At 37.9% G+C, this 27,910-nt stretch overlaps 1 protein-coding gene across 1 annotated transcript in view; it reads right to left on the reverse strand.

Annotated features, from left to right (window-relative positions):
- Positions 1-517: 517 nt before the first annotated feature.
- dcaf17 (ddb1 and cul4 associated factor 17) overlaps positions 518-27,910 on the reverse strand; it is a 35,558-nt gene continuing 8,165 nt past the window's right edge. Inside the window, exons 4-14 of the mRNA XM_052026904.1 lie at positions 27,644-27,780; positions 24,541-24,619; positions 22,945-23,034; positions 18,411-18,518; positions 13,969-14,074; positions 13,730-13,872; positions 12,422-12,531; positions 11,638-11,725; positions 10,503-10,583; positions 2,696-2,851; positions 518-649 (exon numbers count right to left, since the gene is read on the reverse strand). Coding sequence (XP_051882864.1) covers positions 518-649; positions 2,696-2,851; positions 10,503-10,583; positions 11,638-11,725; positions 12,422-12,531; positions 13,730-13,872; positions 13,969-14,074; positions 18,411-18,518; positions 22,945-23,034; positions 24,541-24,619; positions 27,644-27,780 — 1,230 coding nt within the window. The remainder of the gene's footprint in view (positions 650-2,695; positions 2,852-10,502; positions 10,584-11,637; positions 11,726-12,421; positions 12,532-13,729; positions 13,873-13,968; positions 14,075-18,410; positions 18,519-22,944; positions 23,035-24,540; positions 24,620-27,643; positions 27,781-27,910) is intronic.

Here is a 27,910-nt window from a genome sequence, read left to right on the forward strand (position 1 = left end):
GTTTCCCTCCACAGATGCTCTGATCTGTTGAATTCTTCCAGCAGTTTTTGCTTCAGATTCCAGCATCTGCAGTTTCCTGTGTCTCTCTTTAAAATAAATACATTTCAGACCGTCACTTCTAGACTCTCTATTACATAATTCAAAGTTATTTTGCCATGCTGTTCACCATTAATATAAAAAGTTTGATTTCCCCGATTTAAATTATGGAAATATTGCAAAGGCTGTTGTGAACATCTCAAGGAGGCACATTTTCAGAGTTCAGATCCTTACTTATCTGATTTAGAACATCATCCAAAAGTTGCAAGTATCTGTTTTTGTCAAGTCACTCATCCCTCACAACTGTTTGTACAATTTTCTTTGGATTAAAGATTCTTTCAAAATAAAACAGTTGAAGTTACCTAAAATATTTATATGTCAATTCCCACTATTGACCAGCTCAAACCTTCCAATTATAATTGCACAAATGTGAAAGCAAATGATTTTTATAGTAAATAAAAGATAAACAAAGTTGGATACATCAATTTTTATTTCCATCTTCACCTTCAGAACATTGAACCATTTTGTAAACATGACAGCAAACTGTTCGATGCGCCAGCTGTTCTATATGTATAATCGTATCTCTGTCGAAGAACAGTTGATGATTGTAGGTCTGGAAATTTGAAACAAAATTACTGTGAAATAGCATTTGGGAGCCACATTTAATGCTTTTTTCTCTCATACCTCAGGTATCCAAGTTAATCCAATGAATGAGTAAGACTGTGAATGATTGCTCAGCTGTAGTGAACAAGCTGCATTAGTTTCCATTGGGGTAAAGGCACCAGCTGTACAACTGATTTCACTAACTGTAAGCTTGATAAAAGGATATTGTTCAGGATTTCTTTATTGAGGCAATCCAAAATCCTTGGTCATAACATTAATGTGTCACCTGGGCATTATAATTGTTTTTAAGCATTATGAGGCAGCAGGATGGTGAACATGTAAATGATTTCACAATTAAAAGGGAAGGTTAGAACAAGTTACTTTAGAGTGCAATTAGAAATGTGGAATATGCAACGGCACCCAATGATTTATGCAAAATCCATACCCAAGTAAAGATTGTAGATAATGAGAAGAGTGGATAGGATTAGACAGATGTGAAGAAAATCCACTGGTGTATACTTGCGAGCACATGGCCTGCTGTTGTACTGTAACTTCTACGACTGATGACAGTAAATCAGTTTTGTCCAAAAACCTGTCATAGAATCATTGAATATTTTGACACAGAGGCCATGTGGCCCTTTGTGTAAAACAAACTATCCAGTCTTAACTTCCTCTACCAGGTCTGTGGATGTGCAGGTTGCTGCTCTTCCAAATGTACATCAAAGTACCTTTAAAAATGTGATGAGGATTTCCGCTTTTACCTTCCATTCTGGCCATGAACTTCAGCCTCCTAGCTCCCTCTGGGCAAAAAAATCATTTCCTCTCTGATTCTTTTAAATTTAAATCAATGCCCCCTTTTTCTGGCCTCCACTCTGAAGGGAAATACCTCTTCCAATTTATCTACACCACACAATTTTATACACCACAATTATATTTACCCTCAACCTCCTTTGTGCTAAAGAAAACAACCCTAACTTATCCAACCTCTTCCTTGTTGAATGCCTCCCATTACTCTGACACCTTCAAGCAGTATTTTCCAGTTCAATGTTATCAGATCACTTCTCAGCCAAGTAAAATTTGCTCCTATTTACAACCTCTATTCACATTTTACTTTTATCCTTTTTCATTTGTCTTTTCACAGAACAGCCTAGAAGTTTGTAAAATCTGCAGTGTTTTAAATGGCATAGGATCCAATATATCTTTGTGATAACAATCTATATCACTTCATTGCTTCAGTCAACCTTATCTATGCTAACATTTTACAGTACCATTCCTACAAATTAATATGGTGCCTGAGTGGCTGTTTTATTTGTCTACTGAGCAATAGTTTAAAAATGTTTTTGTTGTCTTTTTTTGAGTTACTATGGAATGACTATTTAGTACTAGTCCTTATTCAGCTGTGGCAGCAGTATCTGGAGTTGACATTCAAAATAGTTCAGGTGATTTGAAAACTGATGTTCATTCACCTTTGGAAAGTGAGGTAGCTCAAATGAATAATGGGTAGTATTACATTTATATTAGAAATTTATCCTCATTGTAATCAAACATTCAAATAAAAACTGTTTATATAACAGTAGAATGGGAAACAAAAGTTAACATCATAGTGAAAATAACCCTCAGTGGTCTCATGAGATCTATAGCTATCCATCAAATAGGTTTAATTAGGTGACTCATTACAACGCAGACTACTTAATAGGGCCTGGGGCACCATTAGAAGGTCTGGTAGACTGGTCGGTTTAATGCCACGTTTTAACATTATTTCTACATCTACCTGTACATCTACATCTAACTGCCACTATTGCCAGTTATGAGTGTGAGCAAGCAAAGCACCTGAGGCTCAATTAGTGATACTCTGATCAGTTATTAAGAAGCACGTGAAAGTGCTTTTTAATCAGGTTCTGATTGAGGAAGTGCTTCCATCCAGGGTAACATGACAACCATTGATAGTTCAGTGCGTGGAATACCACATGTCTGACACATATTTTAGTAAAATTTCAACCAATTAACTAAAGAACCAATCCATTAAACCCAGTAACTCATTACTGGCCATACTTACAACATCCCATGGTTCCGCTATTGAAACACTCTTAATTAAGGTGCCAGTTTGGTTGTCGTAAAAATCAAGACGCGCATTCCCTTCATTGTCTGTTGGAGCTACTGCCAAAACAGTCAACAGTTCAAGCTCATCTTCGTAGTCTACCATTTTAAAGGTCTTTTAAAAATGAAATACAGTAAAGGTAAGTGTTCATTCATAATTAGAATTCAATGATAACTTTAATAATACATATACAGAGGGTACCCACTCACCATTATTTTGTATGAATTTAGATTGCTTTGTTGTATGATAGTAAATGTTCAGTGTCTTGTAATCTTATAATTTGCCTCAGTTCAACATTCACTTATTTGCATAATTCCCAATTCTGCTCTAATATCATCTTTTTAAACAAGATCATGAGAATGTGTTTAAAATACTTCATAGTTCTTCATGTTGTGCCCTATGATTTAATATGTTCCATTGAACAGGCTTATCATAACATGCTGTTTATCAGGTTACATTCTGTATTATTAATAGAAATATAAAAATTCTACCCATGACTGTTCAGAATTCATATACTTTATCCAATTTAATATCAGGCAATGACTGAAAATTGAAGTGCAAATTAGAAATAAATACCAATTAAACAACATATCAAGGGCAATGATATTTTTTAAAAATCACATGTAAATGTCAACATGCTCAATTTGCTGCACTGTGCATTTTTAAGATACAGAAAGTCTTGTCCAACCTGAGTTTCCATCCACCATGGTCTAAATGACATCTTTGTATGCAATGTAATGTGTGATTTTTTTTAATTTGCTGGTTCTTCCAATAGAAGCAACTAAACCTGGCCTTAGCTTCTGAAGAGATATTCAGGTCCAGAATTCTGTGCATTAAACAAGAAATGACAGCAGGCCAAAGCATATTTTGTGCACAGGCCTGCTATTACAGAGCTCTACTGCATGCAATACTTTATGCGCAATAAGGCCATTCCTCTGTCATTGACGAGGAAACACAGTAGGTCATGGAGGATAGAACCCTTGGAGGTGGGAGAAAAAGGTTGTGGTGCAGAAGAAGTGAAGGTTGTTCATTTTCTAGAGGTCAGATTAGGGCACCTTAGGCAGAGAGCATGGTTGTGAGTGGCTGCTGAGGTTGGGGGAGTCTGACGGAGACCTGCAGCAAGAGGTAGATTTTGTAGGGATGTGGAAAATGTTAATAGGTTGTACCAACTTGTAAAACATACTAATTGAAAGGAGATGGGCGCCCACCAGGAAAGGTGGTAAGTGCATGAATGCTCTCTCAACTGGATACCATTAAGAGGTGGTGGGAATCGCCACTTGAAGGAAAGCAGCTGTAGCAGCCACCGGGTTTACGGCACCACGGTTGGCAGGTTGGACCTAAGCTGCAGGGGGACCAATATCCTTGCAGGGATGTTTGCTCAGGGCTACTCGGTAGAGGTTAAACTAACTGAGCAGTGCATGGGAAGCACAGTAGCGGGGGGGGTTGGCGGCTGGAATGTAGCAGATAAATCAAGCAAAGCAGCTAGAGGCAGTTTAGGGAAGCATAAGAGGCTCGTCTGCATTTACTTGCATTAAGGAGCCTCATGAGTAAATCAGATGAATTTATAGCATAGATCAGCATTTGGAATTATGATGTTATTGCAATCACAGAAACATGGTTGATGGAAGGACAGGACTGGAAGCTTAAGTTTCAGGGTGACAGACGGAATGCAAAAGGGGAGGGGGGGGGGGTCTCACTACTTATTAGGGAAAACATAATTTCTGTACTTAGAGAGGATACCCTGGAGGGATTATCCAATGAAGCCATTGGAGTAGAATTTGGGAATAAGAGCAATCATTTTGCTGGAGTCATACAATGGGTCTCCAATAGTCAGTGGGGAATTAGAGGAACAGATATATAAGCAAATCACATAAAGGTGCAAGAGCAATAGGATTTATAATAGTGGGGATTTTAACTTTCCCAATATTGATTGGGATTGTCTTGGTGCAATAGGCTTAGATGGGGCAGAATTTGTTAAGTGCATCCAAGAAAGTTTTTTGAAACAATAATATAGAGAGTCCACGTCCCGAAATCTTTTTTTGACACTATTGATTCTAAAATTCTTTCATATATTTGACAGAATAAAAACCCAAGGTTAAGTAAGAAATACTTACAAAAACTAGAAAAGGATGGTGGTTTGGCCTTGCCTAACTTTAGATTATATTATTGGGCAATTAATATCAGATATTTAATTTTTTGGATATAAGATTTTGATGTAATTCATTGCCCCAAATGGGTTTGCCTTGAGCACCAATCAGTTCTTGAATTTTCCATTAGTTTCTATTTTAGGAGCTCACTCCCTTTTGCACTTACCAAATTAAGTAAACATACGACTAACCCAATTGTTAAACATACAATATGAATATGGTTTCAATTTTGTAAATTGTTTGGATTGAATAAATTTAATTTGTCAAGTCCCATTCAATATAATTTTTTCTTTCATCCATCCAGAGCTGACTCAGCTTTTTCCATATGGAAAAGGAAGGGAATAGTACGTTTTCATGATCTATTCATTGATAACTGTTTTTCATCTTTTGAACAATTGTCTAATAAATATAATTTGCCTAGATCACACTTTTTTCGATATTTGCAGATTAGAAATTTTCTTAAAAACTTACTATACCCTCTTTTCCGACAACTTACAAAATTGAAACTACGGAAATAATTTTAGGTCCTAATCCTTATCAGAAGGGCTTGATAGCAATAATTTATGATTTAATTATGAAAATACGTCGAGAATCATTAGACAAACTAAGAATGAATGGAAAGTGAACTCCAGACATCTATACCTATAGAGACTTGGAAGGAAATTCTTCATTTAGTTAATACATCTTCAATGTGTGCCAGACACTTGTTGATACAGTTTAAGGTAGTCCGCAGGACCCATATGTCCAAAGATAAGTTAGCTCGTTTTTATAACCATATAAATCCTATACGTGATAGATGTAAATCGAATGTGGCTTCTTTGACACATATAATTTGGTCCTGTCCCCTTTTGGAAAAATATCGGAAAGACATTTTTAACATTATTTCAAACGTATTGAAGATTGATTTACAACCTCACCCTATCACTGCAATTTTTGGATTACCAAGGATAGAGTCTGGCCATTTATCTGGTTCCGCTAACCGTATGATTGCTTTTGTCACATCAATGGCCAAACGATCCATTTTGTTTAAATGGAAGGATCCAATACCCCCTACTACTTTTCAATGGTTCTCTCAAACGATATCATGTTTAAACTTGGAAAAAATTAGGAGTGGTACTGTCGATCCTTCGCTTAAATTTGAAGATATTTGCAGTCCATTTATTCAATATTTTCACATGATGTAGATCCCCTTTCAATAACTTTCCAACTTGGAGGAACGGAGTTGACAACATAATATTGCTATATTTCTACTGAGAAATTTTAGCCCAGTTTTTTTTTATTTTTTTGTTTTGTTTGTTTTTTTTAAAATTTATTTTTGTTTAGTTTATATTATTTACAATTTTTCTTACTGATTTGGTTTTTTTTAAATTTATATAATAAATCATTTTCTTTCCTTTCTTTTATATTATATTCATTTACTAAGTGATCGTTGGATCTACAGATTTTTTTTATATTTTATTGTTCTTTATGATTATCTATGCTATGATTGTTATCCTGATCTCTTTGTATTACATGTATAAATATTGATACTATATCAATCTGTATTAATTTGAAAATTAATAAAAAGATTGGAAAAGAAAGAGAGTCCTACCAGAGACAGGGAAGTACTCACCTTAGGAAATGAAACTGGGCAGGTGGTGGAAGTGTAGGATGGGGAATGCTTTGGGAACAGTAACCATAATCCTGCAAGTTTCAAAGTAGTCACGGAAAGGGATAAGATTGCTCTTCAGGTTAAGGACTTGAATTGGGGAAGGCGATTTCAGTGGCATAAGGGACAACCTGATGAAGATAGATTGTGAGCAGATGCTTGTGGGTAAAATGAGAGCTGACAATTAGGTATCTTTCAAAAGGGAGTTAGCAAGAGTTCAAGGCCAGCAATTTCTGATAAGGGTGAAAGGTAAAGATGGCAAGATTAGGGAATGTTGGATGACAAAAGATATTGAAGGCTTGATTAGGAAGTAAAAAAGAATCCTCTGGCAGGTATAGGCAACTGGGATCGATGGAGTTGCTTAAGGAACATAAAGTGTGTAGGAGAGAAGAAATTAGGAGAGCCAAAAGGGGCTACAAAATATCCTTGGCAAGTAAGATTAAGCAGAATCCCAAAACATTCTATACATACAGTATATCTGGAGCACAAAGATAGCCAAGGAAAGAGTGGGTCCCCTTAGGGACCAAAGGGTATATCTATGTGTGGAGTCAGGCAATGTGGGAGAGGTCTTAAATGAATACTTCTCAGTATTCACCATGGAGAAAGACATGGAAGATGGCGAGTTCAGGGAGGGGTTCATCAGTAATCTGGAGCAGGTCAGTATTAAGGAGGAGGTGTTAAACATGCGATATACAAGGGTTGATAAATTCTCAGGGTTGGATGAGATGTATCCTAGGTTTCTATGGGAAGCAGGGGAGGAGACAGCTGGGGCCTTGGCAGAGATTTTTGCATCTTTGTTAGCCACAAGTGAAATTCTAGAGGACTGGAGGATAGCTAATGTTCCTTTTGTTTAAGGAGGGCAGCAGTGATAAGCCAGTTAACTAGTCAACTGCAGGCTGATGAACCCTGTGTCAGTGGTCAGGAAACTATTTGAGAAAATTCTAAGGGATGTGATTTATGTATGTATATTTGGAAAGGCAGGTGCTGATCAGGGATGGTCAGCATGGCTTTGTGTGGGGCAAGTACTGCCTCACTAACATGATTAAGATATTTAGGGAGGTAACTAAAACTGATAAAGGTGTTGTCGATATTGACTTTAGCAAGTCATTTGACAAGGCCCGATGTGGTTGTCTGGTCCAGAAGGTTAAGGCACCAGGGATCCAAGACAAGCTAGCTGATTGGATCCAAAATTGGCTTGGTGATAAGACAATGAGGGCAGTGCTTTTCTGATCAGAAGTCTGACTAGTGGTGTACCTCAAGGAGCAATGCTAGGACCCTTGCTTTTTTGTATATATATTAACAACTTGAATCTGAATGTAGGAGTAGTTTGATTAGTAAGTTTGCAGATGACACTAAAGTCGGTGGTATTGTGAATTGTAAAGAAGGTTGTCTGAGGCTACAGCAGGATATAGATCAAATGGAAAGTTGGCCAAGGTTGATGCAAGGTTTGGCAAGTCACATAGAGGTAGGACACGTACAGTAAATGGTATGGTGTGAAGTTCTTTTGAAAATAGGTCTCCAAATGCTGCATGCTGCTAACAAGATGTTCTAAGAGGGCTTGTTCTGCCAATACGATTCGAGTGAGAAGGAGACAAAGAGATCCAGGATGGATTGGAGATGGGTTTGCAGCTGCTACATTCTCCAAGCCCTGTTATGTCAGGGTATCTACAGTATAATCTGAGGGAATCAAGGACATAATAACTTGCAACCCTTTCTCCAGTTGGCACGTTTCTTTTAGTTACTGACCTCTTGTCAAGTTATCTTAACAATTCCCAAGTTAAAAAGCACCTGAGGAGCAAAGAGGTATTCAACAGCCTAGTAACAGAGTTACTGCTAAGCTGCATTCTCAGTTTGATGAGAAAAGCTTGCAGGATGCAAAATGTGTCCATTTTTAATATACACAAGACTTAGAATCTGCTTGCGACAGTGCCTAAATGAAATGCAATGGCAAAGCTGTAATTCTGAGCAGGGACACGGACAAAGCAAATGTGAAATATGGGACAGTTTTACAGATGTGTGTCAAGGATGTTTAGACAACCTACATAGTCATTGGATATCTTCCCATGCAATATTTTTGGAGTAGGCCATTTTCTACCTTGTATGTTCCAATATAATGCATGGATAATGCTCTAAGCAAGGTAATCATTTTCATACTCACTTACAGTACATTCCACTTACAGTACATCTCCCTTACCAAATCAAACAAGGGTCCTAGAGAGTATTGAGGAATGGAAGATCTTGTTTACAAGTCCAAGGATCCCTTTAGGTGGCAGCACAGTTGCTAAGGTGATGAAGAAGGCATATGTGATACCTGCCTTCATTAGCTAGGGAACAGAATTATACCAACAGGGAGTTCATGATACAACTTTATAAAACAGTTCTGGTTGTCAGAGGACATGACTGCACTGGAGAAGGTGCAGAGGAGATTCACCAGGATGATGCCTAGGATAAAGTATTTCAACAAAGAGATGGAATACTTAATAGGCTGGGTTTGTTTTCCTTGGAGAGGAGGCTGAGAGGTGACCTGATAGAAATATTCAAAATTAAGAGAGACAAAGACAGGCTTGATGTAGGAATCTGTTCCCCATAGCAGAGGTGTCTAAAACTAGAGGTTAAGAATAAGCAGTAAGAGGTTCAGAGGAGATCTGAGGAAGAATTTTTTCACCTAGAGGATGATTAGAATCTATAATGCACTGCCTGAGTAAGTGGTGGAGGCAACTTTTTAGTAGTATCTGGAGGAGCACTTGAATGCTAAACCATAGAAGGTTACCAACCAAGTGTGGGTAAATGAGATTGGTATAGATCAGTACTTGATGGTTTGTATGGACAGAGTGGCCAGAAGGGCTGATTTCAGTACTGAATGATTTTAGGACTTTAAATGTCTAGTCAGCACTATCCCTCCTGCCATGTAGTACATTGGAGAGGAAGCTCTCAAAATCATGGAGTTATCAAGGCATTTTTGGGAATAAGCTGTGTTGGGACTGCAGTTTAGGGATTACATCATTGAGGAGAAGGTAAGGGAAAAAGTAGAGAAGGGAGTTCCTCAGACCTTGTAAAAAGAGATGAATTTGTAACATTGGAGATTTCTAAGATCAGCCAGTATTAGGTCTTAACAGTTATGGTGGATGGGTGCCAGAAGAAACAAAGTTAACATATACAGAAGCCAACACTGTGGATCCTCAAATAATCATGAATATAACAAGTGCAGCTGGTGAGATAAGACATGTGCATATCAAGCTCCAATCTTCTTGAAACTCAGCAGTATTGTGCATGTGTTTCATGGATTACATAAATGTTTACATGTTTATAATGGTGCTCAATTTCAGAGTGCTACTGCAGATGAATGTTAAAATCTGACTGCGTTGATCAGCTCAACTGTGTGTTTCACAGACAAAAGATGATTTTGTTTCGATTGGGATTTGTCCAACATACTTAATCTGTTTACAATGCAGAATTCCCCATTTAGGCTCTAGTGAAATGGTTCAATTTAATTTGCTTTGCACACCAGCCAGAACATAACACTTTGTGTATCTCGGTTTTCTTCAGGTTTGGAAACTGACTTAAACGGCGTTAGGTAAAAGAAGGTGATTATTGAGCATTATTCTTTATTTTGCTCTGAACTCTGAAATCAATTAACTTGTTTTACTTTAATCTATCTGCAGATCCCCAATGCCCATAGAATCAAAAAAAATTGAAAAATATCTAGTTTGTGGTAATTAGATTCAAAAAAGAATCAATTTTACATGAATAAATAATAGGATGCAAAAGTCACTTTCATGTGGAAGGGTCCTGAGGAGAGAAAATGTGATATTTGGATAAAGTGCAAAAGCATTCAATTGACAGACAGGTGACTGATACAGTCAGTTTCAAAACCAAATTCTCCTCCATCATTAACAAATAGCTTGAAGACTTGCTTTGTGAAGGAAGAGAAAATAAATCCAATGTGTTGAGTTATTCCAACTCTAATTACCTCGAACTGATCATCATCCAATTGAGAAAACTGTCTTTTTACAACTCGACCATAGGCTGTCACCGTTACTGTGTTCTCCACCTGGAATCGGGGAAAAGTTATAGAGAAAGATAATTTTTTTTTTAAAAAAAGGCAACAATCTTGTACTTTCTAGACACTTTGCCATACAAACAGAAATCGTTAATACAATTTTAGAATACCTACAGTTTTTACAACTATAGTCACATGTTTGTAAAATGAATATTTTTGGACCTGGTGTACATTTTGATTGCATGATGCTTTTACAGTAGTACTTCAGAATTACTGTCATGGCTGTGCACACAACAACTGACAGCACGTATTTAGGAAATGGAGCATGTTGTTTGGCTTTATTTCCCTGAGTTTTGGCTTTGTGAAAGGACTGCCTATAATCGTGGTTGATATTGCTATTCTTGTCTATTTTGAGCTGGATTAGTGCTCGCTTATTCCCTTTCTACTGACATTCAGTGCAAAATTGTGCTGATTGAGCTTCCATGTACTTCCAAGCAAATGCTTAATTATTCTGATATGGATTCATCAGATGTACGTGTTTGTTATAGGGAAGGCTAAGTGGCCCACAATTGGAGACATTATATATTTGTACTGTTGTTCCCATTATGTGTCGTAAGAAACTCCTCTATGATCAATCTTGGACTTCCTTTAGTACCTGATTACATAGAAACATAGAAAAACACATCGCAAGTTGACACAGCTAAATGTTTACACTGTACCTGTCTGCATGAATTCTGCTTAAATATTTTCTGATTTTATCTGTGACAAATATTAGTTGAGTGAGTTTCAGTGTATCCTGGATTCAGTACATCAGAAGCAAATCTTGCTTGTATATGACACTATTACTCCCAGTAAAAGCAAATGCAATGAAAACAATTATTTCCCCATTGCCTGTCCTTTGGCTGGGTATGGAGACCAAGAAACTATTGCACACTAAGAATAGATTTACAGATGCACAGAACAGCTGATAAAAATGGTGGCACTTGCAATCAGAAAGGAAGTCTGCATCTCTATGAATATCCCATCCTTCATTTCCCAATCTAAAAATGGACCAATTTAGTTAATAGTGTAAAGAAAAATGAAAAGGTTAATGAGATTGAGTTACCTTTCTTTCTCTTTTAGATAAAATTGTAAAGGCTTGTAAAACCTGCCATCTTTGCTTATCTTCAGATTTTTCAATCAGCTGCAATACACTGAGGAACATAATGATCAATGATGTGTAACACAAAGGAAGACATAGCGTAAAATATTTATAATATAAAAGGAATACATTAATAAACTCGATTTTAAATTTTTCAATAGTACTTTACTAAAATGTAGATGACATTTAAACATTCACAACATGTCACCAATAATAAATTAGTGGCAATCATTCAGACTGTGGATTAAGGTGAAATATCTTAAAATCATGACATATAACACCTCAATTATTATTTTTCTTCAAAATGGATTTTAGGTCTCACAGTCATTTGTTTCTTCTCCTGATGGTAGTTTTTCATTTGGTGCAAGGTATAACAATACTTGGGCCTGCTTACAGTTTGGTTTCAAATTATTTCACATTTCTGTTAGGCCTGCTTACCTAAAATCTGGAAATTTTGTTCCCCTTGATGTATCTTAATGGCACCCACTTTCATCTCAATAATTTTATTATTATTTGTGCTCTCCCAATCAATGCAAAATCATCACAACTGAAGGGTGATATTGTTCAAATTTGTATTGGTTTTCTCTTTATCATTTCCTCTAGGAGGCTATTATTCGGTAAAAAATCTTCCCTCACCTATTTTCCAGAACCTTCCATTTAAAGAAGGGTGGTGTATAGAAGATAATACAAGACTTTCTCCTTTGAAATTAATAGTCAACACACGAGCTGATGAAACATATAAACTTACTTAATTTGTGTTGGCCCAATATGCATGATCCTTCCAGAGTCATCTGGATGGAAATATATCCAATCAGTTTCCAATGAACAACATGGCATCTCTTGAATTCCATTCTCTGCCTAACTGGACAAATGTACATTTGACAATTTAAATTCAAGATTATGTTCAATCAAAAAGAGCAGGTCTGAATGCAAAAAAATTACAGCAGTCTTTGAGATAAAAATTTAAACACTTTTGACTGTAGCTTTTATACTATACAGTTTTACTTTAGTGAAACTCTCACAGATTTATACAATTATTCACGAGATCACAAGACAAAGGAGCAGAAGTAGGCCATTCAGCCCATCAAGTCTGCTCCATGTGCTAAACTAAAACTATTCCTATGTAGCCCCAATTTCCGGCCTTATCCCCATATCCCTTGATACCATGACTAATTAGATACCTATCAATCTCCTCCTTAAACACCCCCAATGATTGGGCCTCCACAGCTGTACGTGGCAAAGAATTCCATAATTTCACTACCATCTGGCTAAAGAAACTTCTCCTAAATTTCTGCTTTAAACCGGTACCCTCTACTAAGATTGTGCCCTCTAGTCCTGGACTCGCCCACCAAGGGAAACCACTTAACCACATCTACTCTGTCCAGTCCTTTCAACATTCTAAATGTTTCTATGAGGTTCCCTCTCATTCTTCTATACTCCAGTGAGTATAGTCCAAGAGCTGACAAACGCTCATCATAAGTAAGCCCTTTCATTCCGGGCTTATTGTTCCCTTTCACACAAATAGCCGGCACACATCATAGGTTGTCATCTGCACACGCTGGCAGTATAATTATGTGAAGGGGACAGAATATATTTCTCATTTAGTCTTCTGAAAGTAGCACTGTCAATTATGATTGAGAGAAAAACAGTTAAGGAAAAAGGAAGTAGTGGTGTGGAAGATGTCATCAAGAACAGATACAAAACTAGAAGAAAGGACTGGAGCATTTGCAGGAAGCTGGGTGTAGGGAAGTGGAGTCTTCAGCACCTCCTATCAGCTGTCATCACTACATGTATGGTAACTGCACTGTCATAGATACTCCCTTTGTTCTTTCTACTTTCTTTGCAACAATGTATTTGATTTTGAACTTTTCTTCAGTCTGATGAAAGGTCAATGATCTGGTTCATTATCTTTGTTCCTCTATCCAAAGATACCACCTGACCTGTTGAGTATTTCCAGCATTCTTAGTTTTTATTTCACATGTTCAGAACTGTTGGGTACATGCTATCAAACTGTAAAATCGTGTTGCGCAAAAAGTCTGTAATTGTGATACATTACCAATTTTTTATCCTTTAAAGAACAAATATGGTAGGTGCCCTTCTGGTTTTGCTTATTAGGTGTAATGATGTAGTGCCAGGGATATCCTCCAATCTGCAATGCACTTTCAAGACAAGCAACTTCAAATAGAACAGGTGGACAATCTGTGAAAGTAAGTCTTTAAGTTTATATCAATAATTAACTACTTGTGAATCCCAATTTTGGATAATACAAATAAATTATTTTTCATTAAAAGATACCTGTTATTTTAATATTACATGGAATTCCAAATGGAGCTGCACCTACAATTCCAGTTGTGTTGTTCCATTCACAGTTTTGGCCAAGAATACATTGTTTCTGTGTAAACTGTATAAAGACATAGAAATTAATACTTATGCTTGAACTCTGTATTAGGAACGGAAACATTATGTTACAGATTTTTTTTGCCTTTTGAGACTTTGTTTTAAAAATCCATTAAAAACATATCACCTGACTTGGATTTTACAATATAGTCATACATGATTTAATTAAGAGATTTCTTTTTATTACTGAATTAATACATTTCTTAATGGTCTTATTCAATGAATACAAACTGCTTAAAAATACAGAAGAGCATAACCATATTCTGTAAATACTATAAATATAATGAAAATTATATTAGTGAATTGTTGATCTACTGATGGGAATCTAGCATTGGAATTGTTTTTAATTAATGAGAAATTAAGGTGAAGCAGTTAAGCTCAAGATGAATGATATCAAGATTGAAAAGAATGAAATGGAAATCTAAAGAATGGAAACTAGAATCACTGAGAAAATAAAACTTATCTTTCACAACTTCACGACTTTCAAATGTCCATCTGAAGTGGTCCCTTTTATAATGTAGATATGCACACAAGTTCCCACAAATACTTTTGATGATGACTAGATAACCTTTTTCATTGATTAGGGATAAATACTAACTAGAATACCAGAAATAGCTCTCCTTCAAGATGAAGTGGTGTTTCATTTGTATTTCTTCCACTTTAGTGTCCTGTAGTCAATGCTCACAACACTGTCTCCTCTACATTGAAGCAACCAAATGCAGACTGGGTGACTGTTCGGCAGCAATCTCTATTCAGTGGAGCAGGATAGCCCAAGCTCACACTTGCCTGTCACCTTAATTCTCCATCCAACATCTTTCTCTTTGCACTGGTCTAATGAAGCCAAATACAAGCTTGAAAAACAGCATCTCATTATTTGACACCAAATTCAGATAACCAGCCTTTACAGTTTGTATCAGAACTGACCAGTTCTCAGCCTTTGATAAGGATTCCATTTTCCTCTCTTCACTGAGGTTGCTTGACCTGCTAAGAATTTCCAACATTGTTCAGATTACCAACAATTGCAGCATTTTATATCATTATCTCCTACTTACATTTGCGCCCAATGCTGTCTCACAGACAGCACTACCACTATTTGTGTCATTCTGTCTTTCTTGGTCTCCACCCCATTACATATATTCCATTTGTTCTCTCCTTGTTTCACATAGCTCTGGAACTTAAAACATTTTTGATTTCTCATTTTTCTCAGTTCTGGTTAAAGGTCATTGATCTGAAACATTAATTTTGTTTCACTCTCCAGTGTATCTTTATTTTTACTCCCCTTCATTTTGAAACATTGACAGGACATCTTTAACATCCATGAGCTAGTCGATGGGAGCTCAGTTTAACATCTCGTACAAAAGATGGAATCTCTGACAGTGCAGCACTCAGGAGGGTAAAGAATCAATTTTCAGCAAAAGCTGCAATGAACCATATTAATAACAAAAAAATGAGGAAGAAAAAAAAGGAAACATAGAAACATTTGGAAAAATACAAGAGAGAACACAGTATTAATTAGCATTTTGGCAATAAAATACATGAAATTGAAAGCTAGAAGTGAAAGGAATTACCCATCACCTTGTCCAAATTGTGACCATACTTTCCTCTCGAGTCAGCAAGTTGGGAGTTCAAGCAGTGCAAAATTTGAGGACATATTTTAGGTTGATGGCCTATTTTATTAATGAGGATTATTATTCTAATCAGACTTAAATTAAAGGAAGATCTGCCATTCTGTTGAGTTTACTTTCAATTTTTACAAAATTTCTTTGAACGTAACTAACAAGTTTGGTTGTCCTGTTCTTGTCTACCTTTTCGGTAAAATCCAAGCTTCTTTGTGTCTTTTTCCTAATTTTACACATTGGCAAGTACTTCCCATTTCATAATAATACAGTTGTGCAGTTGTGATAGTTTGCCAGTAGAGTAACTGGATTAGTAATCCAGAGGGTTGGAATACTAATTTGGCGAGATGAGTTCACAATAAGAGCAGAAGAAAGAGGAGCAGAAGTAGAACCTTGCACCTGCTCTGCCATTCAATAAGAGCATGATTGATCTTTTATCTCAGTGCCACTTCCCTGCACTAATCCCTTATCCCTTGATTCCTTAATATTAAGAAATCTATCGATCTCTGTCTTTTATATACTCAATGACTGAGCCTCCACAGCCCTCGGTAAAGCAAGCAACATAATCAAAGACCCCACCCACGCCACACATTCTCTCCCCTCCCTTCAGGCAGAAGATACAAAAGCCTGAAAGCATGTACCACCAGGCTCAAGGACAGCTTCTATCCCAATGTTATAAGACTATTGCACGGTTCGCTAATACAATAAGATGGACTCTTGACCTCACAACCTACCTCGTTACGACCTTGCACCTTGTTGTCTATCTGCACTGCACCTTCTCTGTAACTGTAACACTCTATTCTGCATTCTGTTATTGTTTTACCTCATATTACCTCAAAGCACTGTTGTAATGAATTGATCTCTATGAACAGATTGCAAGACAAGTTTTTCACTTTACCTCGGTACATGTGACAATAATAAACTAATTTACCAATTTATTTACCACTTAGGAAGAGAATTCCAAAGGTTCACCGTCCTTTGAATGAAGACATAACTTCTCATCTCTGTACTGAATGGTTGACCCCTTAAATTTGAGACTGTGATACCTGGTTCTAGATGCACCAGCCTGGGTAAACATGGTGCTTGGCAGATATATGCAAGAATTTTATCTCTTTTAATGAGATCACCTCTCATTCTTCTGAAGTTAATTCTCATTCGTCAGAGAGTTAATAGGTCCAGTCTCCTGATCTGGCAACCCCCCCCATCCCAAGCATTAATCTGGTGAAGTCATGCACACCCTCTATCTCAAGTATATATTTAGTTAGGGAGACCTTACCTATATGCAAGTGCAATCTCACCAAGACACTAAATAATTGCAGTAAGACATCTTTGTTCTTATACTCAAATTCTCTGCAATAAAGGCCAACATACTATTTGCCTTCCTAATTGCTTGCACATTAATTTTCTGTGATTAATATACTAGGACATCCAGGTCCTTCTGAATACCAACACCTTTCAGTCATTCACTGATTAATAAAAAAGTTCTTTTTTTGTACCATAGGGGATGACCTCATACTTTTTTTTATATAACAACTGCTGTCTGTGCTCATTCACTTAGCCTGTCAATAACTGTTTCAAGCCTCTGCATCTTTCTCATATTCCATATTGCCATCCAGTTTAGCATCAGTAGCAAACCTGGATATATCTCCCATGGTCCATTCATCCAAATCACTAATACAGATTGTGAACGTGTGGGTCCAATCACCGATCCCTGCAGTGTACCACTAATCACAGCTTCTTAACTCGCAATTACTCAGTTATTCTTACTCTTTGTAGTCTGTCTGTTAACCAATTGTCCCCAATCCCATGTCCTTTGATTTTGTTTAATAACTTCTTGCATCGCATTTCATCAAAGGCCCCCAGAAAGTACCTCTACTAGATCCCCTTATCTACTCTGCCAGTTACAACTTCAAAAAAAATAACAGATTTGTCAGATATGATTTCCCTTTCATAAATCCATAATGATTCTGCCTGATCCTGTTATTATTTACCACTTCCTTCCAGCATTTCTCTGCTGTAGATGTCAGGCTTATGTGTCTCTAGTTCCTCATTTTTTTCTTTCCCTACTTTCTCAATTAGTAGGATTACATTTGCTATTTTTCAATCTGTGGGAACCATTCTACAATCTGAGGAATTTTGGGAGTTGACAACCAGTACATTTACTATCTCCATACCTACTTCTTTTCCAACCTTGGGATGCAGGTCAATAACTCCCATTAGGAAATTTAAGCTTGATTAATTAATTAAATATGAAATAAAAATGTTAGCTTCAGTGAGAAGAACTTACAAGAATGTCATAAAAATAGTTTACTAATGTCTAATAATTCACTAATATGACCCATGTGCAACTGCAAGATCACAAATGTGCAACTGACGTAACTGCCCTTCAAAATGGCTACTCAATTCTAGTGCAACTGGCTAATTGGTCTAGCTAGTAATCTGCACATCATGTAAATGGATAAAAGAAAATGCCATCTATGCGAGGGGTATTTGCTTTTAAAAATTTCGTCATCTTGAATCAATAGATCTTGACTAATATCTCACCATTTTCATTCTATTGCACTCAAAGCAAAAGTTATTTTACTTTTCCTCCTCACATCAACGTTCCTAGCAAGTTTAATATGAAGCAAAATTATATTAAAATATTTTGTGTACCACATCAATAACAGGGTTCTCACCCAGCAGATTCAGCATTGACGACTATACACTGCATTTTCATTTTACCTTCTCAACAATCCACTGAAAACTGTAAAGCTTAACCAGGCCCACACTGTGTGTCACAATGAGTAAACCCTGAGAAACTGTGGCATCTGTTACATTGTTTCCAAAGATCTAGGAGGGAATGAGAAATAATTAACTTAAATTTCTTTTAAACTAGATTTTATCGATTTCTATAGTACAGTTTAACATTATAATTGAATGTTATTTGTCATCTTTTTATAATTAATACTGTAAAGTTGATTAGTTTTACAAGTATAATGTTTCCCAGAATACAAATATCCAGGACACAAATATTTGGAGAAAACCATAATGTATATGTTAATGCAATTAACACACTTACGAGTAAATGAATTGTTTCTGATGCTTTTGGAGTTCTAACACAGGAAGATACAGCACAAAACAGCCCATATGATTGTGTGTTAATTGTTCTAACCACTCTCATCCCTTTAATTATTAAATTAGTGATTATCCAGTAACATCATGAAAACAATCAGAAACAATCCCTTACTATTTACCTCAGCATTTATCTTCTTAATCCTGATGATTTCATCATGTTACCCTAACATCTTATATCTCTCTTCATTATGGTTCTGCCTTTTCCTTAACAGTTTTTAGTGAATTCACATTGCCTCTTTTTCATACTATTGTTTCATTACTTTCATGAGATATGCTGACTCATAGACTATTCTTGAATTCTGCCCTCAGGTCCTTGTACAAATTAACATCTAGGTTTTATGTTCTACATTTTCAAACTGAAAACTAACAATTCCTTTCTTTTTAATGGTCTTACCAACTTGCATAATTAGTTTTGTTTATCTGCACACCAATGCTTCACTACATTTAAAATCTTACAATTTAAGGTATATTTTATTTCCATATTCTTCTTAAGTGTATAAATTTACATTTTTCTGGGTTGATCTGCATCTGCAATTTGAGTTACCAATTCCTAAACACCATGCATCCAGCCCTCTGGGAGTCTCTTTCACATCTACAGAGGCTATGGTTGATTTGCCAGATGAATGTGTGGCTGAGAAATTGGTGCAGGGGGCAGGGTTTCAGATCTGTGGATCATTGGGATCTCTTCTGGGGAAGGCATGACCTGTACAAAAGGGACAGGTTACACCTGAACTGGAGGGGGACCAATAACCATGTGGGCAGGTTTGCTAGAGCTGTTGAGGACGGTTTAAACTAGTTTGGTAGGGGGATGGGAACCCGAGTGATAGGTCAGACAATGGGGCAGTTGGTGTACAGGTTGATGCAGTGTGTAGAGACTGTGAGGAAGGATAGGCAGTTGATAGGGCAAAATTACAGTCAGCTGGATGGGCTGAAATGTGTCTATTTTAATGCAAGAAGTATCAGGAACAAGGGTGATGAGCCAATGTGGGTGGAGGTCAGAAACAGGAAGGGAGCAATCACTCTTTTGGGAGTATTCTATAAACCGCTCCCCCCACCGATAGCAACAGAGACACTGAGGAACAGATCGGGAGACAGATTTTGGAAAGGTGCAAAAATAACGGGGTTATTGTCATGCGTGATTTCAACTTCCCAAATATATTAATTGGCGCCTCCTTAGTACAAAAGGTTTGGATGGGGCAGAATTTGTTAGGTGTGTCCAGGAAGGATTCCTGACGCGACATGTAGACAGGCTGACTAGAGGAGAGGCCATTCTGGATATGGTACTAGCCAATGAACCTGGTCAAGTGTCAGGTCTCTCGGTTGGTGAACATTTCGGAGACAGTGACCACAACTCCCTGACCTTTACCCTTGCCCTGGAGAGGGATAAGGAGCAGACGGTATGGGAGAGTATTTAAGTGGGGGAGGGGGAATTATGATGCTATTAGGCAGGAACTTGGGAATGTAAATTGGGAGCAGATGTACTCAGGGAAATGCACGATGGAAATGAGGAGGTTGTTTAGAGATCACTTGCATGAGGTTCTGAATAGGTTTGTCCCATTGAGGCAAGAAAAGGATGGTAGGCTGAAGGAACCATGGTTGACAAGGGATGTGGAATATCTAGTGAAGAGGAAGGAAGAAGCTTACTTAAGGTTTAGGAAGCAAGGATCAGACAGGGCTCTAGAGAGTTACAAGGTAGCCAGGAGGGAGCTTAAGAATGGACTTAGGAGAGCTAGAAGGGGGCATGAGAAGTCCTTGGCGAGTAGGATTAAGGAAAACCCCAAGGTGTTCTAGTCATATGTGAAGAATAGGAGGATGACGAGTGAATTAGGGATAGAGGAGGAAATGTGTGCCTGGAGGCGAAGGAGGTAGGGGAGGTCCTTAATGAATACTTTGCTTCAGTATTCACCCGCGAGAGAGACCTTGACATTTGTGAAGACAGTGTAAAGCAGGCTAATAAGCTAGAACATGTCAATGTTAAAAGGGAGGATGTGGTGGAATTTTTGAAAAGCATTCGGATAGATAAGTCCCCGGGGCTGGACGGGATATATCCCAGGATACTACGGGAAGTGAGGGAAGAGATTTACGAGCCCTTGGCGATGATCTTTGCATCCTCACTGGTCACAGGAGTAGTACCAGATGATTGGAGGGTAGCAAATGTTATTCCTTTGTTCAAGAAAGGGAGTAGGGATAACCCTGGGAATTATAGACCAGTGAGTCTTACTTCAGTGGTGGGAAAATTATTGTAAAAGATTCTTGGGGACAGGATTTATGAGCATTTGGAGAAACATAGTCTGATTAGGGATAGTCAGCATGGCTTTGTGAGAGGCAGATCATGCCTCTCAAGCCTGATTGAATTCTTTGAGGATGTGACAAAACACATTGATGAGGGTAGAGCAGTGGATATGGTCTATATGGACTTTAAGACTTTTGATAAGGTTCCTTATGATAGGCTCATTCAGAGGTTGGGAGGCGTGGGATCCATGGAGACTTGGCTGCGTGGATTCGGAATTGGCTTGCCCATGGCAGGCAAAGGGTGGTTGTAGATGGACCGTATTCTGCCTGGAGGTTGGTGACCAGTGGTGTTCCACAGGGATCTACTTTGTGATATTTATAAATGACTTGGATGAGGAAGTGGAATGGTGGGTTAATAAGTTTGCAGATGACACAAAGGTTGGTGGTGTTGTGGATAGTGTAGAAGGTTGTTGAGGGTTACAACGGGACATTGATAGGATGCAAAGCTGGGCCGAGAAGTGGCAGATGGAGTTCAACTTGGAAAAGTGTGAAGTGATTCATTTTGGAAGGTCGAATTTGAAGGCAGAATACAGGGTTAATGGCAGGATTCTTAGCGGTGTGGAAGAACAGAGGGATCTTGGGGTCCAAGTTCATAGATCCCTCAAAGTTGCCACACAAGTTGATAGGGTTGTTAAGAAGACGTATGGCATGTTGGCCTTCATTAGTCAGGGAATTGAGTTCAAGAGCCGCAAGGTAATGTTGCAGCTCTATAAAACCCTGGTTAGACCACACTTGGAGTATTGTGTTCAGTTCTGGTCACCTCACTGTAGGAAGGAATGTGGAAGCTTTAGAAAGGGTGCAGAGATTTACCAGGATGCTACCTGGATTGGAGGAGCATATCTTATGAGGATAGGTTGAGTGAACTAGGGCTTTTTCTTTGGAGTGATGGAGGATGAGAGGTGACCTGATGGAGGTGTACAAGATGATAAAAGGCATAGATCGAGTGGACAGCCAGAGACTTTTTCCCAGGACGTAAATGGCTAACATGAGGGGGCATGATTTTAAGGTGATTGGAGGAAAGTACAGGGAGGATATCAGGGGTAAGTTTTCTTACACAGAGTGGTGGGTGCGTGGAATGCACTGCCAGGAGTGCTGCTAGAGGCAGGTACATTAGGGACATTTAAGGGACTCTTAGATAGGCACGTCCATGATAGAAAAATGGAGGGGTATGTGGTTAGATTGATCTTAGAGTAGGTTAAAAGGTCAGCACAAGATTGTGGGCCGAACAGCCTTTACTGTGCTGTAATGTTTTACGTTCTATAACAGGTTTAAGTTTTTATTCTTTCAACATTTTAAAGATGTAGGATTGGAATTTATAAATGAGGGGTAGTGACTCTAATTATTAGTTTGATGTACGCCAGTGTCCTTGAGTGATAGCTAAAAGTCCAGCTGCTAGTAATGTCAAAATGCTGAAGAGTCAGAAAAGGATTGCAATGATACATCAGATCCCAGAAATAAGCAAAATGGTGCTTTTCTTTGATACCACAGAATGATGTCAAACACGTTTCACAAGTTCTCCAGCAGCTAGGCTCAAGGCTCGTGACAAATGATGGAAGCATGTTTAATCCACATCTATAACCTAAAATCAAGTGAATAAAAATGGTTAGGGGTATGGGTTTGTCCAAAAACTGTGAGGGTTGCAAATAACTGGTAATTGGGTGTTTTTTAATATGACAAAAAACATTAGCTCTGCTGCAGCCTGTGCTTGTTCACAGATAATGTGCAGATTTCATGGATTGTCATATTTAAGCAAAGAAATATGTGGTCATTATTAAATTGAACACATTTGATACAATTAATTCAATAACATTCAAGTTTAATAAAACAGGTTTCAAAAAAACAGATTTACCTTTTTGTCAATACCCATCATTCCTACAAACCTAAGAGGTAGAACACTGAACAAAGCCAAATGTAAAAGAACTGAATGTTGATCTCCACCCTGAAAAACATTAAGTTAGCACATCAGGAAATCGGACAGCAAACCAGTTAAGAAACATGCTAATATTTAATAGTTTTAAAACAGGACACAACCCAATTCAGGAAAAAAAAATTGTTTTGAAAGGGTCACCACTCACCCAACTCCAGAGTGGCAGTTACAGGAGTATTTACATTAATTTCCAGTCAACAGATGGCAATTACCAAACCTCCGGCCTCCTATACACTATCAATTCAGGTCCCTCCCATTGCTGCTGGGAGCTTAATCTCCTAGCCCATATGTCAGTGGATGGCGACCCTTTTAGTGATTCTGACTTCACTGAGATTTTTGACAGCCCTACCTAGAATTGTGCAAGAGAACTTTGACTGGGTGTTTCAGAAAGGAATCAGGTCTCTGGCTCAATCAGAGACATGGAGCAGGGGACGAAGTCCAGAGTCTGAAAGTGGGAAGGGACAGGGTGTTTGAGAAGAAATATAGTGCAAAGCTTTGGTCCCAGTAGAGATATATTTATGCTTTATAAAACGGGCTCAAGGTTATTTAAAACAAATACACCCTTCCTTACAGACATCTGACAGGGGAAAATCTTGATGATATTCCACAGCTGTGTCCTAATTTGGGGTGGGTGTCCCTATATATCACCTGGAGTACCAATCATTTTCCACTTCACCAGTACACGTGGGGCCGTCATGTGGTTTCCCCATGCATCGATGGGTAGTGAAGAATTCACCATTCACCCATCTCAGAGGGTACAGCAAACGAGTGGCCACCCACCTATCGGTGTGGCACAGTGAGTCAAACCATCTGGCTCAAAGGAAAAGATCCTTAAGACCTTTATAGCCCGTGTGATAAGAAATGTTTGTATGTGAATGGACTACAGATTAGAGTGACAGGAGTGGGAGTCACCTATGATAATTGTCACAGCAGTTTCAGGTAGTCACCAGTTGGAAGTGGACTGGTTTCCTAATGCAAGCGAAGATCTACACGTTTCCCCTGTGGATCGTTTTCAGCAGTATAGACAAGTATAATTACTCCATTTGGAAATGTGTGCAAGGCGTTTGTTCCATGCTTATCATTGATTGTGTAAAATGATAGTCACCAAGATTAATAATTAGTACAAAATGATCTTATCATTTCCATTGCGACCTGGTTTGTTTTCTGACTATCATTGCTGATACAGAAATCAGTTTAACTCAAACCCGAGTGACATTTATTGACTAATAATCCAATTTGTTGCAAATACTTTGTAAATAATTGTCAACAACACTGATTCTTCACACACACTAAAACGCAAAACAATTTTCTTTAGTTGTTCACAAGTTTCAAAAGTTTGCCGTTAAGAATAGCTGATAGATTGGTGTTCAAAATAAATGCCGTCTATTGCCAGCAACTAATTATGCAGAGTCAAAGGAACACTAAGACTCAAAAACCAGCAGAAAATCTTAAAAATCTAATGTAAATATTATGCTGACCCAGCAGTTAAACCAGCAAATTGGCATCTCCACTACTCACCGCTCGACCTGCAGCTGTAACTTTGTTCTGCGTAGTCTTTACTACTATGGTCTCTTGAGTATTGTCCCAAGTCAAATACCTGAAAATTATAATTATTTGTAAAAATACCATAGTGCATAAGACTATAGCATGGAAATCAATCTTTTGCTCCAGACAAAACCTTGACCCCATTTGTCTTTTTTTAAACCAAATCACTGGAGTATTGTGTCCCATTCTGGGTGCAACACTTTAGACAGAAACATCTTCTGCCAGAACCATCAATGACCAAAAGACAATGATTTTTGTTCATTGGTAAATGGTGATGAGTCATATACTCTCATTTCTCAATATCCTCTATGGGTTATGAAAAATCTATTAGATTAATCTAACACTCCTGAAATACTTGGCTCCATTAGATCAAGCTCTGAATCTTAATTTCCCCTACCAATGAAAATAGTTTTTTTCCTGTCCTTTCAGCTCCTTTAATATCATGTATACTTGAATTAAAACACTCCTTAATCACCTAAATTTTAGAGAGTTCAACTTTAGGTTCTCAAAACTTTCCTTGTAGTCTAACCATGGTCCAGGTACACTGCCTTCCTTCAAGGCATATGTATCTTCTCAGAGTAATTCCCAGACCTGTCCGAGAACTTCAGGAGTGTTCTAATCAGGACTTCGTATAGCTGCAGCATAATACACAAGCGTACTCTAGTCCCTTAGATATAAAGGCCAACATTCTGTCTTTCTGGTTTGTCTTTTTAATTTAAATGATCTCTATCAATGAATCCCCAAGTCTGTTTGAGCCTCCACTGTTTCCATGTTTCACAAACTAGCAAATTTGCTGAAGTAGCCATTTTGGGTCTTGTACTTGTTAACGCATCCATTTACACCGTTGTCCCTCTTTGTGCCAATGAATAGACTGATCTTGACAATTTTAATATTCCACTACTCAGCCAATTTCCTAGCCATGTTAATAATTTGCACTCATTTCCATGAACTTCTTCTTTATCTAAAAGAGCCAAGTGAGAGATTATCAAATGCCTTCTAGAAGTACATAGATATCTACTCTGCATATTTTTTGTGGTGCAGGGACAAATTGGACTTGTCACAAATGACCTCCCCTTTATAAATTCAATTTGGCTTTTGCTAATCAGCTAAGACTTGGCATTCTATTCTCCATACTTAATTGCACACTCCAGAATTCTCCTGTCAGCGAATTTTAGGTTGACCCATCCATACTTCCCTAGTTTCCCTACCTCTCCATTCCTGAATAGAGTTGTGACATGTGCAGTTTTCTGAAGTTGAGGAACCAATCCAAAATAAAGAAACCTTTAAGAAGCCTTCAGTTAGAACGTCTCTAATGTTCTCACCTTCCTCTTTTATACCTCTGAGACTGGATATGGGGATTTGTTGGTTTTGATGCCATCAATTTCTTCATTACTGTTACTTTGTCTAAACTAGTTTTGCCAAGATCCTGTCCCTAATCCAATTTTAATATCCTTGACATGTCCAATATACTATTCTCTCTGTTTAATATACACACTGACACAAAGTACCATTTAAGATGTCTGCTATTTCTCCACTACCATTTATGATATCAGTATGTGTGCTAAATCTAATTTTCTAGGTGTACTGCTAACGATCATACATTTTCCCTCATAACTGTAATAACATTTTGCATTGATTTTGATTTCACTTAAAAGCTTCTCACCATACTTCCTTTCAGCACCTCTTGTTATAATTTCACCTTTTGCAGTTATAGAGTCATAGAGCTATACAGCATGGAAACAGGCCCTTCAGCCCAACTCGTCCATGCCGACCAAGTTGCCTAACTGAGCTAGTCCCACTTGCCTGTGTTTGACCCATATCCCTCTAAACCTTCACTATTCATATAACTGTCCAAATGCCTTTTAAATGTTGTAATTGTACCTGCCTCTACCACTTCCTCTGGCAGCTCATTCCATATACTCACTGCCCTCTTTGTAAAAAGGTTGCCGCTCAGGTCCCTTTTAAATCTTTCCCTCTCACTTTAAATCTATGCCCTTTAGTTTTGGACTCACCTTCCCTGGGTAACAGACCTTAGCTATTCATCTTATCTATGCCCCTCATGATTTCATAAACCTCTATAAGGTCACTTCTTACGCTGCAGGGAAAAAAGTCCAAGTCTACCCAGCCTCTCCTTATAATGCAAGCCCTCCAGACCTGGTAACATCCTTGTAAATCTTTTTTTACACCTTCTTCAGTTTAATGACACGCTATAGGAGGACAACTAGTACTCCAAATGTGGCCTTCCCAGTGTCTGGTACAGCTGTAACATGACGTCACAACTCCTGTACTCAATATTCTGACCAATAAAGGCAAATGTGTCAAATGCCTTCTTTACTCCCTGTGTCACCACTTTCAAGGAACTATGTACCTGCACCCCTAGGTCCATTCGTTCTACAACACCCTCCTGGGCCCTACCATTTACTGTGCAAGTCCCGCCCTGGTTTGTCTTACCATAATGCAACACCTTGCATTTATCAGAATTAAATTCCATTGGCCATTCCTCAGCCCACTGACCCAGTTGAAGTTCCTTGTATTTCTCACAATCAGCAGGATCTGTGATGGTTTCGCTTTTTTGTATGTTTTTTTTTCTTTTAGCTTTATGGAGTCCATTATCTCTTTAATAATCCATGGCTTTTTTTTTTGTACAAACAGAACGCTTGTCCCCAAAGCATTTAAACTAATTCTGCCAACCGTATTTTGAACATCTCCTACTGGTTTGTTATTATTCTGCCCATTACCAGATACCATCATTTTACTATAGGCAGTCTCTGTCTCATCACGTGGAAATCAGCCCTATACAAATCTAGAACAGTGTAGCGTTGCCTGGAATTTTACAATCTGGTACACTCTAATAATCAGCATTTGAGAGGAAGAGACCAAGCTAACAGAGGGGCTGCACCAAGGGAGCAGATGTGTCAATTCTTATACTTGATCAATTGGCACATGTCAAGTTCCATGTGTCATAACTGAGTTTTAAATGTAGATGCTTTGCTTTACTCCCCTTCCAACACCATATTGAACACAAACAATATTAAGAATCTTTTACAAGTAAGACAAATTCATTCTCATAAAATACCTGAACTTCCACTGAGATGAGAGGTAAACTTTTTCTAGAATCTCTGCAGTCCTGGTAGACATTCGGATGAACCAGTTATTTGCAGTAAGAGCCAAGATTGCAGGCTTGTGATCTGATGGCTTGGGTAACATTTCTCCCTTGTGTGTAAAAGAATATTTAAAATTAGTGAAATCCTTTCAAATTTGACATTGGTGCACTGTAACTTAAAACAAAAATCCTGACAGAGAACTGTAGTGATATATAAGAACATCATGGAGTGACAACTAG

Source organism: Pristis pectinata, chromosome 1, assembly GCF_009764475.1.
Source record: "Pristis pectinata isolate sPriPec2 chromosome 1, sPriPec2.1.pri, whole genome shotgun sequence".
Lineage (NCBI taxonomy): Eukaryota > Metazoa > Chordata > Chondrichthyes > Rhinopristiformes > Pristidae > Pristis > Pristis pectinata.